Consider the following 17070-nt stretch of genomic DNA (forward strand, 5'->3'; position numbering starts at 1 on the left):
GGACCAAGGTGCTACTTGAGGCTTTGAGGTTGATGAATTCAGCTCCCACTGGGGCTTTAGCCCTGTATGCCAAATTAGGAGCCCTAAGCGACCCTCCAGCAACAATCCGAGTGACATCACAAGCTCCGGAAACATATCCACCAAGGTTGTTGCTGGAACAAAACAGCATGGTCCTCCAGACAACCCAGGACCTGGGAGCAGGAAATGAAACCATCTATTGGCACCTGTTGTAGGTCACCCCATTGGAGTGGATGGAGATGGAGGAACTGATTGGCCTAACGTGGGAGCCCACCATCCTACTGCACAGAGGACCTCAGCAGCCATGCTTACATGGAAAGGAATGATACCTATGCCATGAGAAACAGATGTGGGTCTCCTTTTCTAGCATACAGCAAAACAGTGACTTTACTCACAACCCCTCAGGTGACCTCCCCAGGGTAGCACGTGTGGTGCACTAAGCCAGGGAGAATGCCTAAAGCAGCTGCTATTCTCACCACCAGAGGGGAAGCCACTAGTGTGATCCTACTGGAGAAGATTTACCCCTCTTGGTACCTACTAAACACCTGTCTTTCTGACTGTAGGTATGACCTACTCTGCCTTCTTCCCTTCAGGAATGCCAGCCTCTTCCTAGAGTGGGCGCACAGCTTTCCCGTAGACCACAACAAAAGCAGCCGCTGAGTCTGTCGACAACTCCCTTTCTCAAGCACCGAAGGCACGGCTTGGAGCGTGGAGCCCCTGATCAGAACCGACTGGGCAGGCTTCTAGTTGGCATGGTATTTTGATGGGTCTTGGTCTTTTCCTGGTATAGGGATTGTCTGTTATGTTTGTCTATACTGCTGGTGTGGTCTGTCCCTACAGTGACATCACCTCTCAGAGCCCTCAGGGACTTTTCGATAGAGGGGGAATGCATCAGATTGTAAGAGTGGCCTCGAAAGGTGGACTGAAGAGGAAAACAGACTTTTTGAGTTCAAATATGACTGCCCTCATGCTTTCCGTTAGTTCACTGCTGTTTCTGTTAGCTCATTGCTGTCTTCCAAGCCCCTGTTACTGTTGCTGAGGCAGTCTTATGTAACCCTCTGGCATGGAGCCACCTTTGTCCTTGCCCACTATAAAACCTCCACCCCCTTTCTTGCTGGGTATGGAGATCTGCTTTGGTCCTCCTGCCACTGGGGACCACTGCCTGTGTATGTAAATTTTCCTAAAAAAGACTCCTATGTCACCACACTGGAATTGCCCGCTTCTTTCTTTGGTCTCTCAGCACCCTCTAATTTTGAAATCAAATTTCAAGTTTCTGGTCCATGCCTGGACAACAATATTCACCTTAACCACTCAAGTACCATGGAAACCCCACCCCCATCAATGGAGGTCATGTGGACAACCTAGATTTCCACTCTTGCATGGTAATAAGAAAGCCCCTCTCTCCCTCCCTGTAGAGTCATCAGAGGTCTAGCCAGGACTTCCACTTTTGACCAGAAGTAAAGAGGTGCCACTTTCCTGCAGCAGGGAAGTAGAGAGTGCTGTGGGAGGGTGGGGGGCCGGCTGGTGTCAGAAATGGTGAAAAACTTGGAGCTTTAGGTATGTCTAACATCCACCTCATTGGAATCAGTTTTGTGTTCATGATTCTCATCCCTTCTTTTGACGTTAGATTAAGTCTGATGCTAGTAGGCTACAGTACCAAAAACAATTTCATGCCCAATATGAAATAGACTATTTGAATAGTTGTATACCTATTAACCCCCATGTGTCTGTCAGTTTGTCGTACTGTGGGGGCTTGTGTGTTGCTGTGATGCTGGAAGCTACGTCACCGGTATTCAGATACCAGCAGGGTCACCCATGGAGGAAAGGTTTCAGCTGAGCTTCCAGACTAAGACAGCCTAGGAAGAAGTTCCCAGCAGTCTACTTCTGAAAAGCATTAGCCAGTGAAAACCTTATGAATAGCAGCGGAACACTGTCTAATACAGTGCTGGAAGATGAGCCCCCCAAGTTGGAAGGCACTGAAAAGATGACTGGGGAAGAGCTGCCTCCTCAAAGTAGAGTTCACCTTAATGACGTGGATGAAGTAAAGCTTTCGGGACCTTCATTTGCTGATGTGGCGTGACTCAAAATGAGAAGACACAGCTGCAAACATCCATTAATAATCGGAAAATGGAATGTACGAAATATGAATCTAGGAAAATTGGAAATCGTCAAAAATGAAATGGAACGCATAAAAATCGATATCCTAGCCATTAGTGAGCTGAAATGGACTGGTATTGGCCATTTTGAATTGGACAATCACATAGTCTACTAAGCTGGGAATGACAACTCGAAGAGGAATGGTGTTGCATTCATCATCAAAAAGAATGTTTCGAGATCCATCCTAAAGTACAACACTGTCAGTGATAGGATAATATCCATGCACCTACAAGGAAGACCAGTTAATACGGCTATTATTCAAATTTACGCACCAACCACTAGGGCCAAAGATGAAGAAATAGAAGATTTTTATCAGCTGCTACAGTCTGAAATCGATCGAACATGCAGTCAAGATGCATTGATAATTACTGGTGATTGGAATGCGAAAGTTGGAAACAGAGAAGAAGGATCAGTAGTTGGAAAATATGGCCTTGGCGATAGAAACAATACCGGAGGTTGGATGACAGAATTTTGCAAGACCAATGACTTCTTCATTGCAAATACCTTCTTTCACCAACATAAATGGCGACTATACACATGGGCCTTGCCAGATGGAACACACAGAAATCAAATTGACTATATCTGTGGAAAGAGACGATGGAAAAGCTCAATATCATCAGTCAGAACAAGGCCAGGGGCCGACTGTGGGACAGACCATCAATTGCTCATATGCAAGTTCAAGCTGAAACTGAAGAAAATCAGAGCAATTCCATGAGAGCCAAAATATGACCTTGAGTATATCCCACCTGAATTTAGAGACCATCTGAAGAACAGATTTGACGCACTGAACACTAGTGACCGAAGACCAGGCGAGTTGTGGAATGACATCAAGGACATCATCCATGAAGAAAGCAAGAGGTCACTGAAAAAACAGCAAAGAAAGAAAAGACCAAGATGGATGTCAGTGGAGACTCTGAAACTTGCTCTTGAGCGTCAAGCAGCCAAAGCAAAAGGAAGAATTGATGAAGTAAAAGAATTGAACAGAAGATTTCAAAGGGCATCTCGAGAAGACAAAGTATTATAATGACAGTTCAAAGAGTTGGAGATGGAAAACCAAAAGGGAAGAACACGCTCAGCGTTTCTCAAGCTGAAAGAACTAAGAAAAAATTCAAGCCTAGAGTTGCAATAGTGAAGGATTCCACGGGAAAAATATTAAACGACACAGGAAGCATCAAAATAAGATGGAAAGAATACACAGAGTCATTATACCAAAAAGAATTAGTCGATATTCAAACATTTCAAGAGGTGGCATATGATCAGGAACTGATGGTACTGAAGGAGGAAGTCCAAGCTGCTCTGAAGGCATTGGCAAAAAACAAGGCTTCAGGAATTGATGGAATATCAGTCGAGATGTTTCAACAAACAGATGCAGTGCTGGAAGTGCTCACTCGTCTATGCCAAGAAATATGGAAGACAGCTTCCTGGTCAACTGACTGGAAGAGATCCACATTTATGCCTATTCCCAAGAAAGGTGATCCAACCAAATGTGGAAATTATAGAACAATATCATTAATATCACACACAAGCAAAATTTTGCTGAAGATCATTCAAAAACGGTTGCAGCAGTATATCGACAGGGAACTGCCAGAAATTCAGGCCGGTTTCAGAAGAGGACGTGGAACCAGGGATATCATTGCTGTTGTCAGATGGATCCTGGCTGAAAGCAGAGAATACCAGAAGGATGTTTACCTGTGTTTTGTCGACTATGCAAAGGCATTCGACTGTGTGGATCCTAACAAACTGTGGATAACAGTGCGAAGAATGGGAATTCCAGAACACTTAATTGTGATCATGAGGAACCTTTACATGGATCAAGAGGCAGTTGTTCGGACAGACCAAAGGAATATTGATTGGTTTAAAGTCAGGAAAGGTGTGCGTCAGGGTTGTATTCTTTTACCATACCTACTTAATCTGTATGCTGAGCAAATAATCTCATTGGCTGGACTATATGAAGAAGAACGGGGTAACGGGATTGGAGGAAGACTCATTAACAACCTGCGTTATGCAGATGACACAGCCTTGCTTGCTGAAAGTGAAGAGGACCTGAAGCACTTGCTAATGAAGATCAAAGACCACAGCCTTCAGTATGGATTACACCTCAACATAAAGAAAACAAAAATCCTCACAACTGGACCAATGAGCAATATCATGATAAATGGAGAAAAGATTGAGGTTGTCAAGGATTTCATTTTATTTGGATCCACAATCAACAGCCATGGAAGCAGCAGTCAAGAAATCAAAAGACGCACTGCATTGGGCAAATCTGCTGCAAAGGATCTCTTCAAAGTGTTGAAGAGCAAAGATGTCACCCTGAAGACTAAGGTGCGCCTGACCCAAGCCATGGTATTTTCAATTACATCATATGCATGCGAAAGCTGGACAATGAATAAGGAAGACCGAAGGAGAGTTGATGCTTTTGAATTGTGGTGTTGGCAGAGAATATTGAATATAGCATGGACTGTCAAAAGAACAAACAAATCTGTCTTAGAAAAAGTGCGGCCAGAACGCTCCTTAGAGGAAAGGATGGTGAAACTGCGTCTTACATACTTTGGACATGATGTCAGGAGGGATCAGTCCCTGGAGAAGGACATCATGCTTGGCAGAGTACAGGGTCAGTGGAAAAGAGGAAGACCCTCAACGAGGTGGACTGCACAGTGGCTGCAGCAACGAGCTCAAGCTTAACAACGATTGTAAGGATGGCGCGGGACTGGGCAGTGTTTGCTCTGTTGTGCATAGGGTCACTATGAGTCGGAAACGACTCGACAGCACCTAACAACAACATAACTATTAAAGTAATTTAATTTGTAGTTTAAAAAACTCCAGAAAATAAATCTGCAGGCCCAGATGGTTTCACCACAGACTTCTACTAAACATTTAAAGAAGAATTAACACCAATTCTATACAATCTCTTCAAGAACATAGGAAGGAGGGACTACTTCTCAACTTACTTTAGGAGATCAGCATTACCCTGATACCAAAACCAAAGACATTACAAGGAGAGAAACCTACAGGCCCATATGCCTCATGAATATAGATATAAAATTTCTTAACAAAATTTTAATATTCAATCTGGGCACAGTCAAGAACATCTGGATTAGAAGCTATTCCATATTTTTTATTTTTGGTGTGATCAATTACTGATTGATCTTAAGGTTTAACTTACAAAGGACAATCTCAGTTCTTTTATTTCCATGGCAGGTACTCCACTGTGGATTTCATATCCTGAGAATAAATATTATTATGCAACTAAGGAATCTGGGCTGAGACAGGCTGGGCAACTTACCTAAATTCACATAGCTAATAAGGGCTGGCATGGGGTTCACACCAACACCTGCTGAACTCTAAGATCCAAATTTTTTATACTACACCATGCTGCTTCACTTATGAAAGTAAGTGCTTAATTCTTATGACAATTCTATATGAATTTATTAGCTATTTATTACACCTATTTTAAAGACAAGGAAAATGAGCCCAGAAAGCTTATAGAATCTTTCCAAGGCTCAAGGTAGGTATGTGCAATTTAAACCCATGTATGTCTCTAACTTCAAAGTATATGCTTCATACACTATGATCCAATGCTATATAACCAGGTTTTGTGCAGTTATTTTGAGGGCTAAAATAAACATCAAAGCTAGAGACACTGTACTAGGTACTGAGGATACTGTGATAAGGAGAACAGAGTCCCTTCTCTAAAGGGGCTGTGTGTCTGGTTGGAGAGAATCATATGCAGGCTACTTTCTTATGAAATAAAATATAACAAAATTATAAATGTGAATAAAAAATATTTGTTTTCTTACATATATTTCACTGAAAAAAATCAACGGATATTTCATAATTTAAATACCATATCACAGGTTGTTTTTTTAAAATTAATTGTAAAAACACAAAATTTATTCGGTTTTAAGATACAGAACATAGAATGTTTATATAAACACTATAAACATAACCAATACCAGCTAAAATTAGGTTATAAGTAATCTTACCACCTGTTGAAGTACACAGTAGCTTTTGGGATACTGTCAACCGCCACTGGAGGAAAAACAAAGGCTTAAAATCTTATTTCTAGCTCTCCTATCAAAACCAGGCATCTGAAAATGATCTTCTTTTATGCCGCCCCCCACTCTCAAAAAACCGAAAAACAAAGACCAAAACAAAAAAAACTCACACTAACCTGGTCAGTTCTTAGCTGGGTTGAACCATCCTTATACATCACAGTTACCACCAGGGCTGCTGCCTGTTTGAGCATTTCAATCAGCTGGTTTTTCTCCAAATCCTCCAAATACCTAATATCACACAAATGGTTTTCAAATGCACTTGAGTTTCCAGAATTTAGGCAGCCTTCAGCCTCCTCCTCATCTTCCTCCAATGTCCTATGTTTACTTGTTGTTTCTGATAAATTATTAGATGTAATATGTTTTCTTTTAAGACTCATGCTTTCCTTATTTTCATTTTCATTGAAATTTTCTTTTAGGGAATGCTTTCTTTTATGCTCCATTTTCTGTAGAACTGAAGCCTCTTGATGACACCATGGAACTGAACAATTGGAAAGAGCCAATGAGCTGACGCTCTTCTGCTTTTGCTCAGGAGACAGCTGATTTGTGAGGCTGACACTGGCCAACTGAGGAGGGAACTTGATGGAAGTTCTTGATGTCTGGCTTGTTAAAGAAATAAGGGTCTATGGAAAAATGGAGAGTGTTTCATTAGAATATTGTACGATTCCACTAGTATGAGGAATCTAAAACAGGCAAATTCATAGAGACAAAAGTAGATTAGAGGTGACCAGGGGCAGGGAAGAATGGGGAGTTATTGCTTAATGAGTACTGAGTTTCTGTTTGGGGTGACAGGGAGGTTCAGGAAATAGTTATGATGGTTGCACAACATTGTGAGGGCACTTAATACTAATGAATTGTACACTTAAAATGGTAAATTTTATGTTATAAATATTTTACCACAATTAGTTTTGATTTTTAAATATATGGTTCTTATTTCTAAAACGCAAACACCAAAGTTCAGTACAAAGACATACACAGGCTTACTGAAGAAAAATCATGCCTCCTATCAAAGTCTTTGCTTCATAAATAACTTACTTAGCAAGATACTGCACTGTACTGTTAAAAAGTAAATAACGAGAAAATATTTTGTTTGTATAAGTTATAAAATGAATAAATAATGAGATTTGCATCATTTTAATCTTTTAGTAATCTTTCCAACAACACTTGTTCCATAATTTATTTCTCATTTGTTTTCAGAATATTCTCCCAAACACATATTAACACACTTATTTTAATTCAAATACGAAGTCGTTTCTCAGACATAAAACAAATCTAATTTGGCTGCCTGATTTGACAACGAGGATGTGATTTGCCAATCCGATTATTTGGCCAACCTTTTCATTAACTGAATGACCTAGCTCTCCAAGGTTCTGACAAATATATACATATAAACGTATTAAAAGAAATTTATCTTAAAAACTTACTGTATTCGGTGGAGCCAAAGTGGCAGACTAGACAGACACATCCAGTGAGCCCTCTTTACAACAAAGACCCGAAAAAACAAGTGAAACGAGTATATTTGTGACAACCTGGGAGCCCTGAGCATCAAAGGCAAGCTTAGACAACGAACAAAGGGACGGGGGACGAAGAAGCCGATCAGAAGTGGAGAGGAGTTACCAGACCTGAATCGTGAGGAGCCCTCAGGCACCATTCCGGAGAGGTGGTGGCGGGGGGTTGGTACTAGCATTGAGCCGGACTTTCCTCAGGGAGAAGCAGCCAGCCACACAACCCACTCATACCTCCGGAACCTGAGGAGAACGGTGCTCTTGGCAAAAGCTAAGTACTTGCATATATTTAACTGCGCCCCCCCCCCCGCACCCCGCCACCCCCAAGCCGGCTTCAGTGGCTGAGTCCCTGGGCCTGAGATAGACTCTGGTGAGCACCTAGAGCCATCTTCCTGGCCTTGGGAAAGGAAAAAATTTGCAATGTTGGTAAAGATAATTTGCTAGCTCCATTAACCGGAGGAGCTCAAGCCAGAAGCAGCTCCTATCCAGGCATAAACCATCCGTGGACCTTGAGCACCTTTCCCTTCTGCATGGACCTGTGTGGGCCTATTTCAGGAGAATAGGCCCTTGTTGGCAAACTCTAACCATTTCAGCTATTCAGTGGAGAGGTGGGTGTTTGAAGTCTGACATTGCTTTGCCTGTTAAACAAGGTCCTCACCTACCCACATCAGGGACATAAGGACTGGTTGCTCCACTCAGGTCACCCAGCCACCCACGACAGGGGTCCATGGATCACTGGTACCTCCCAGTCCTTAAAATCAAAAACTCTGGCCGCCCAGGATCCCTTCTACAGAACACACCCACCAGCACGCTCTAGGGAACAGAGACACGTTTTCCTCAGAGACACTCAGGGGTCGGTTCTCAGCCCCCTGCCTTGTTCAGAGCATGACCCCCTACTGCAATCAGATACTGGTATATATGCCAATCACCCGTGCCCCTCTAAGACTGTAGGACAGAGCCTGTACCACACACTTGATGATCAGCTACCTAGAAACCTGAGCTGAATTCATATAAGAAAACTGAATAGACTCCTAGACTGATATACCTTATAACAGCTCTAGCCAGCTGGGGACAGGACACCAGAGCTCCAAAGGCAAAAAATAATCAAGCTAGCTCACTCAAGAAACCCATAGGGGTATACCAAAACAAAACAAACCAAGCAGCTACGACACAGTAAACAAGCATAAACTAATACAATAACTTTTAGATGGCTCGGAGACAACAGTCAATATCAAGTCACATAAAGAAACAGACCATGATCACCTCAACAGGCTCTCAAAACAAAGAATCCAGGGATCTTTTAGATGAAAGTGCATCCCTGGAACTACCAGACGCAGAATACAAAAGTTGAATATACAGAACCCTTCAAGACATCAGGAAGGAAATGAGGCAATACGCAGAACAAGCCAAGGAACACACAGATAAAGCAACTGAAGAAATCAGAAAGATTATTCAGGATCATAATGAAAAGCTTAATAAGCTGGTAAAATCCATAGACAGAGAGCAATCAGAAACTCAGAAGGTTAACAATAAAATTACAGAATTAGATAACTCGCTAGAAAGTCAGAGGAGCAGAATTGAGCAAGTAAAAGCCAGAATTTCTGAACTCGAAGATAAATCACTTAGCACTAATATATTTGAAGAAAAATCAGATAAAAGAATTTGAAACAATGAAGAAACCTTAAGAATCATGTGGGAATCTATCAAGAGAAATAACCTACAAGTGACTGGAGTACCAGAACAGGGAGGGATAACAGAAAATACAGAGAAAATTGTTGAAGATCTGTTGGCAGAAAACTTCCCTGATATTGTGAAAGATGAGAAGATATCAATCCAAGATGCTCATTGAACTCCACATAAGGAAGATCTTAAAAGAAAGTCACCAACACATATTATAATTAAACTTGCCAAAACCAAAGATAAAGAGAGAATTATAAGAGCAGCAAAGGATAAAAGAAAAGTCACCTACAAAGGAGAGCCAATAAGAATAAGCTCAGACTACTCGGCAGAAACCGGGCAGGGAAAAAGGCAATGGGATGACATATTTAAAAAACTGAAGGAAAAAACTGCCTGCCAAGAGTCATATATCCATCAAAACTGTCTCTTAAATATGAAGGTGAAATTAAGACATTTCCAGATAAACACAAGTTGAGGGAATTCGTAAAAACCAAATAAAAACTACAAGAAATACTAAAGGGAGTTCTTTGGTTAGAAATTCAATAATATCAGGTATCAACCCAAGACTAGAACACTGGGCAGAGCAACCAGAAGTCAACCCAGACAGGGAAATCCAAAAAAATAAAGCAAGATTATTAAAAAAAAAAAAAAAAAAAAACCGGGTAACAGGATGTTATTATATAAAAGAAGACAACATTAAAATAATAAAGAGGGACTAAGAAACGTAATCATAAACCTTCCATACAGAGAGGAAAATACACTGATACAAAGAAATAAAAGTATTAACTTTAGAAATATAGGGGTAAGTAATAAGGTTACCACAAAGGAGACAAACTATTCTACTCATCAAAATAAAATACAAGGGAAAAATACAGACTCAGCAGAAACAAAATCAACAACAGCAAATATGAGGAAAGGACAATATATAAAGAAAATCTACTCAGCACATAAAATCAAATGGGAAAAAGAAACGGTCAACACACAAAAAAAGACATCAAAATGATAGCACTAAATTCATACCTATCCATAATTACCATGAATGTGAATGGACTAAATGCACCAATAAAGAGACAGAGAGTGGCAGAATGGATTAAAAAACAATATCTGTCTATATGCTGCCTACAAGAGACACACCTTAGAGACACAAACAAACTAAAACTCAATGGATGGAAAAAAATATATCAAGCAAACAACAATCAAAAAAGAGCAGGAGTGGCAAGATTAATTTCTGACAAAATAGACTTTAAAGTTAAATCCATCAGAAAGGATAAGGAAGGACACTATATAATGATTAAAGGGACAATACACCAAGAAGATATAACCATATTAAATATTTACGCACCCAATGACAGGGCTGCAAGATACATAAAACAAACTCCATCAGCACTGAAAAGTGAGATAGACAGCTTCACAATAACAGTAGGAAACTTCAACACACCACTTTTGGTGAAGGACAGGACTTCTAGAAAGAAGCTCGACAAAGACACGGAAGATCTAAATGCCAAAATAAACCAACTTTACCTCATACACATATACAGAACACTCCACCCAACAGCAACCAAGTATACTTTCTTTTCTAGTGCACATGAAACATTCTCTAGAATAGACTACATATTAGGTCATAAAGCAAGCCTTAGCAGAATCCAAAACATTGAAATATTACAAAGCATCTTCTCTGACCATAAGGAAATAAAAGTGGAAATCAATAACAGGAAAAGCAGGGAAAAGAAATCAAACACTTGGAAACTGAACAATACCCTGCTCAAAAAAGACTGGATTATATAAGACATTAAGGATGGAATAAAGAAATTCAGAGAATCCAATGAGAATGAAAACACTTCCTAGCAGAACCTCTGGGACACACAGTAAAAGTGGTGCTCAGAGACCAATTTATATCAAGAAATGCACACATCCAAAAAGAAGAAAGGGCCAAAATCAAAGAATTATCCCTACAACTTGAACAAATAGAAAGAGAACAACAAAAGAAACCCACAGGCACCAGAAGAAAACAAATAATAAAATTAGAGCTGAACTAAATGAAAAAGAAAACAGACAAACAATTGAAAGAATTAACAAGACTAAAAGCTGTTTTTTTGAAAAACTCAACAAAATTGATAAACCACTGGCCAAACTGACAAAAGAAAAACAGGAAAGGAAGCAAATAACCCAAATAAGAAATGAGATGGGCGATATCACAACAGACCCAACTGAAATTAAAAGAATCATATCAGATTACTATGAAAAACTATACTCAAACAAATTTGAAAACCTAGAAGAAATGAATTCCTAGAAACACGCTACCTACCTAAACTAACACAGACAGAGGTAGAAAAACTAAATAGACCCATAACAAAAGAAGAGATTGAAAAGGTAATCAAAAAACTCCTAACAATAAATAGCCCTGGTCCGGACGGCTTCACTGCAGAGTTCTATCAAACGTTCAGAGATTAGTTGACACCACTACTACTAAAGGTATTTCACAACATAGAAAAGGAAGGAATACTACCAAACTCATTCTATGAACCCACCATATCCCTGATACCAAAACCAGGTAAAGATACCTCAAGAAAAGAAAATTATAGACCTATATCACTCATGAATGCAGATGCAAAAATCCTCAACAAAATTCTAGCCAATAGAATTCAACAACATATCAAAAAAATAATTCACAAACGGCGGGCCCAAGATGGCGGACTAGGTGGACGCTACCGCGGATCCCTCTTGCAACAAAGACTCAGAAAAAAAAGTGAATCGATCACATACATAACAATCTACGAACTCTGAACAACAAACACAGACTTAGAGACGGAAAACGAACAAATACGGGCAGACAGTGACTGTTTTCAGAACTAGGAACCAGCGTACCAGGCAGGTGACCTTCGGAGCCCGATCTGGGGCAGAGCCCAGGGGGGCAGATGGCACAGACAAGGGGCCCAGCCCTACCCCCCCGAACTCATCCCGGGAGGAAGTCGAGCTGGTTGGTGCGGGCAGCGTAGCGGCGCAGTCGGTGGGAGAAGCACCCGGGAGGCAGTGACTGATCTTGGAGCGGGAATAGCAGCATCCCAGCTGGGGAGCCCGCCAGGAGATTGGCGGGAAGCGGGCGTGGCGCGAGCGGGGGGATCAGCTATATTTCCCTAAAGCGACCCGGAGCGGGGCCCACACGTTAGTGAGGGGGACGCCCACCCAGTTTACGTGTGCGGTGCGGCGCGCTGGAGGGAGAAGTCCCCGGGAGGAAGTGACTGGTCTTGGAGCGGGGAGAGCAGCGTCCCAGCCGGGGAGCCGTCCCGCTGGGATTTTGGCTAAAGTGGGCGGGGTGTGAGCGCGGGGATCAGTTATATTCCCCTGAATTGACCCAGGGGGCGGGCCCACCTGGTCGTGCGGGTGACGCCCACCCAGTTCGCGCGAGCGGTGTGGCAAACCGGAGGGAGAAGTCCCCGGGAGGAAGTGACAGGTCTCGGAGCGGGAAGAGCAGCATCCCAGCCGGGGAGCCGTCCCGCTGGGATTTTGGCAGACGGCGGCGGAGCGTGAACGCGGGGATCAGCTCTACATTCTGTGGTGCTACACTCCTAGCTCTCTGATCCCTCCCCCACCCTCCCCAGGCGGCTTCATTAACACCCGAATACCCTGAGCCAGAGGGAGAACTCTGATAGGGATCTGACTGCATTTTTTTTTAGCTGATTACCTGGAAATTCTAGTTTCCCAGTGATGGCTCGGAGACAGCAGTCCATATCAAACCACATAAAGAAACAGACCATGACAGCTTCTCCAACCCCCCAAACAAAAGAATCAAAATCTTTCCCAAATGAAGATACAATCCTGGAATTATCAGATACAGAATATAAAAAACTAATTTACAGAATGCTTAAAGATATCACAAATGAAATTAGGATAACTGCGGAAAAAGCCAAGGAACACACTGATAAAACTGTTGAAGAACTCAAAAAGATTATTCAAGAACATACTGGAAAAATTAATAAGTTGCAAGAATCCATAGAGAGACAGCATGTAGAAATCCAAAAGATTAACAATAAAATTACAGAATTAGACAACACAATAGAAAGTCAGAGGAGCAGACTCGAGCAATTAGAATGTAGACTGGGACTTCTGGAGGACCAGGGAATCAACACCAACATAGCTGAAAAAAAATCAGATAAAAGAATTTAAAAAAATGAAGAAACCCTAAGAATCATGTGGGACTCTATCAAGAAGGATAACTTACGGGTGATTGGAGTCCCAGAACAGGGAGGGGGACAGAAAACACAGAGAAAATAGTTGAAGAACTCCTGACACAAAACTTCCCTGACATCATGAAAGACGAAAGGATATCTATCCAAGATGCTCATCGAACCCCATTTAAGATTGATACAAAAAGAAAAACACCAAGACATATTATCATCAAACTTGCCAAAACCGAAGACAAATAGAAAATTTTAAAACCAGCCAGGGAGAAAAGAAAGGTTTCCTTCAAGGGAGAATCAATAAGAATAAGTTCAGACTACTCAGCAGAAACCATGCAGGCAAGAAGGGAATGGGACGACGTATACAGAGCACTGAAGGAGAAAAACTGCCAACCAAGGATCATATATCCAGCAAAACTCTCTCTGAAATATGAAGGAGAAATTAAGATATTTACAGATAAACACAAGTTTAGAGAATTTGCAAAAACTAAACCAAGACTGCAAGAAATGCTAAAGGAGATTGTTTGGCGTGATGACCAATAATATCAGGTACCAGCACAATACAAGGTCACAAAACAGACCGTCCTGATATCAACGCAACTCAAATAGGGAAAGCACAAAAACAAATTAAGATTAATTCTAAAAACTAAATAAATAAACAAAATAATTCACATAACAGGAAATCATGGAAATCAATAGATAAACGATCACAATAATCAAAAAGAGGGACTAAATATAGGAGGCATTGAACTGCCAGATGGAGAGTGATACAAGGCGATATAGAACGATACAAGTTAGGTTTTTACTTAGAGAAATAGGGGTAAATAACAAGGTAACCACGAAAAGGAATATCAAGTTCATAACTCAAGAAAAAAGCCAAGAAAAACGTAACGACTCAACAAACATAAAATTAAACACTATGAAAATGAGGATCTCACAAGCTACTAAGAAAAACGTCTCAGCACAAAAAAGCATGTGGAAAAATGAAATGGCCAACAACACACATGAAAAGGCATCAAAATGACAGCACTAAAAACTTATTTATCTATAATTATGCTGAATGTAAATGGACTAAATGCACCAATAAAGAGACAGAGAGTCACGGACTGGATAAAGAAACACGATCCATCTATATGCTGCCTACAAGAGACACACCTTAGACTTAGAGACACAAACAAACTAAAACTCAAAGGATGGAAAAAAATATATCAAGCAAATAATAAGCAAAAAAGAAGAGGAGTAGCAATATTAATTTCTGACAAAATAGACTTAAGACTTAAATCCGCCACAAAGGATAAAGAAGGACACTATATAATGATAAAAGAGACAATTGATCAGGAAGACATAACCATATTAAATATTTACGCACCCAGTGACAGGGCTGCAAGATACATAAATCAAATTTTAACAGAATTGAAAAGTGAGATAGACGCCTCCACATTTATAGTAGGAGACTTCAACACACCACTTTCGGAGAAGGACAGGACATCCAGTAAGAAGCTCAACAAAGACACGGAAGACCTACTTACAACAATCAACCAACTTGACCTCATTGACTTATACAGAACTCTCCACCCAACTGCTGCAAAATATACTTTTTTTTCTAGCGCACATGGAACATTCTCTAGAATAGACCACATATTAGGTCATAAAACAAATCTTTGCAGAATCCAAAACAACGAAATATTACAAAGCATCTTCTCAGACCACAAGGCAATGAAGCTAGAAATCAATAACAGAAAAACTAGGGAGAAGAAATCAAATACTTGGAAAATGAACAATACCCTCCTGAAAAAAGACTGGGTTATAGAAGACATCAAGGAGGGAATAAGGAAATTCATAGAATGCAACGAGAATGAAAATACTTCCTATCAAAACCTCTGGGACACAGCAAAAGCAGTGCTCAGAGGCCAATTTATATCGATAAATGCACACATACAAAAAGAAGAAAGAGCCAAAAGCAGAGAACTGTCCCTACAACTTGAACAAATAGAAACTGAGCAACAAAAGAACGCATCAGGCACCAGAAGAAAACAAATAATAAAAATTAGAGCTGAACTAAATAAATTAGAGAACAGGAAAACAATTGAAAGAATTAACAAAGCCAAAAGCTGGTTCTTTGAAAAAATTAACAAAATTGATAAACCATTGGCTAGACTGACTAAAGAAAAACAGGAAAGGAAACAAATAACCCGAATAAGAAACGAGAAGGACCACATCACAACAGAGCCAAATGAAATTAAAAGAATCATTTCAGATTACTATGTAAAACTGTACTCTAACAAATTTGAAAACCTAGAAGAAATGGATAAATTCTTGGAAAAATACTACCTACCTAAACTAACACATTCAGAAGTAGAACAACTAAATAGACCCATAACAAAAAAAGAGATTGAAACGGTAATCAAAAAACTTCCAACAAAAAAAAGTCCTGGCCCAGACGGCTTCACTGCAGAGTTCTACCAAACCTTCAGAGAAGACTTAACACCATTACTACTGAAGGTATTTCAAAGCATACAAAAAGACGGAATACTACCCAACTCATTCTATGAAGCTACCATCTCCCTGATACCAAAACCAGGTAAAGACATTACAAAAAAAGAAAATTTTAGACCTATATCCCTCATGAACATAGATGCAAAAATCTTCAACAAAATTCTAGCCAATAGAATCCAACAACACATCAAAAAAATAATTCACCCTGATCAAGTGGGATTTATACCAGGTATGCAAGGCTGGTTTAATATCAGAAAAACCATTAATGTAATCCATCACATAAATAAAACAAAAGATAAAAACCACATGATCTTATCAATAGATGCAGAAAAGGCATTTGACAAAGTTCAACACCCATTTATGATAAAAACTCTTACCAAAATAGCAATTGAAGGAAAATTCCTCAACATAATAAAGGGCATCTATGCAAAGCCAACAGCCAATAACACTCTAAATGGAGAGAACCTGAAAGCATTTCCCTTGAGAACGGGAGCCAGACAAGGATGCCCTTTATCACCACTCTTATTCAACATCGTACTTGAAGTCCTAGCCAGGGCAATTAGGCTAGACAAAGAAATAAAGGGTATCCAGATTGGCAAGGAGGAAGTAAAGCTATCACTATTTGCGGATGACATGATCGTATACATGGAAAACCCTAAGGAATCCTCCAGAAAACTACTGAAACTAATAGAAGACTTTGGAAGAGTCTCAGGTTATAAAATAAACATACAAAAATCACTTGGATTCCTCTACATCAACAAAAAGAACACCGAAGAGGAAATAACTAAATCAATACCATTCACAGTAGCCCCCAAGAAGATAAAATACTTAGGAATAAATCTTACCAAGAATGTAAAAGACCTATACAAAGAAAACTATAAAACTCTGCTACAAGAAATTGAAAAGGACATACTTAAGTGGAAAAACATACCCTGCTCATGGATAGGAAGACTTAACATAGTAAAAATGTCTATTCTACCAAAAGCC

The 17070-nt window shown here is 40.2% G+C and overlaps 1 protein-coding gene across 1 annotated transcript in view; it reads right to left on the bottom strand.

The window, feature by feature from the left end:
- Positions 1–17070, bottom strand: part of POLN (DNA polymerase nu) — a 236393-nt gene that overhangs the window by 177490 nt on the left and 41833 nt on the right. The window contains exon 3 of the mRNA XM_003411340.3: positions 6347–6850. Coding sequence (XP_003411388.3) covers positions 6347–6850 — 504 coding nt within the window. The remainder of the gene's footprint in view (positions 1–6346; positions 6851–17070) is intronic.

The sequence above is a fragment of the Loxodonta africana genome, chromosome 5 (assembly GCF_030014295.1).
Source record: "Loxodonta africana isolate mLoxAfr1 chromosome 5, mLoxAfr1.hap2, whole genome shotgun sequence".
In the NCBI taxonomy this organism is placed as follows: Eukaryota; Metazoa; Chordata; class Mammalia; order Proboscidea; family Elephantidae; genus Loxodonta; species Loxodonta africana.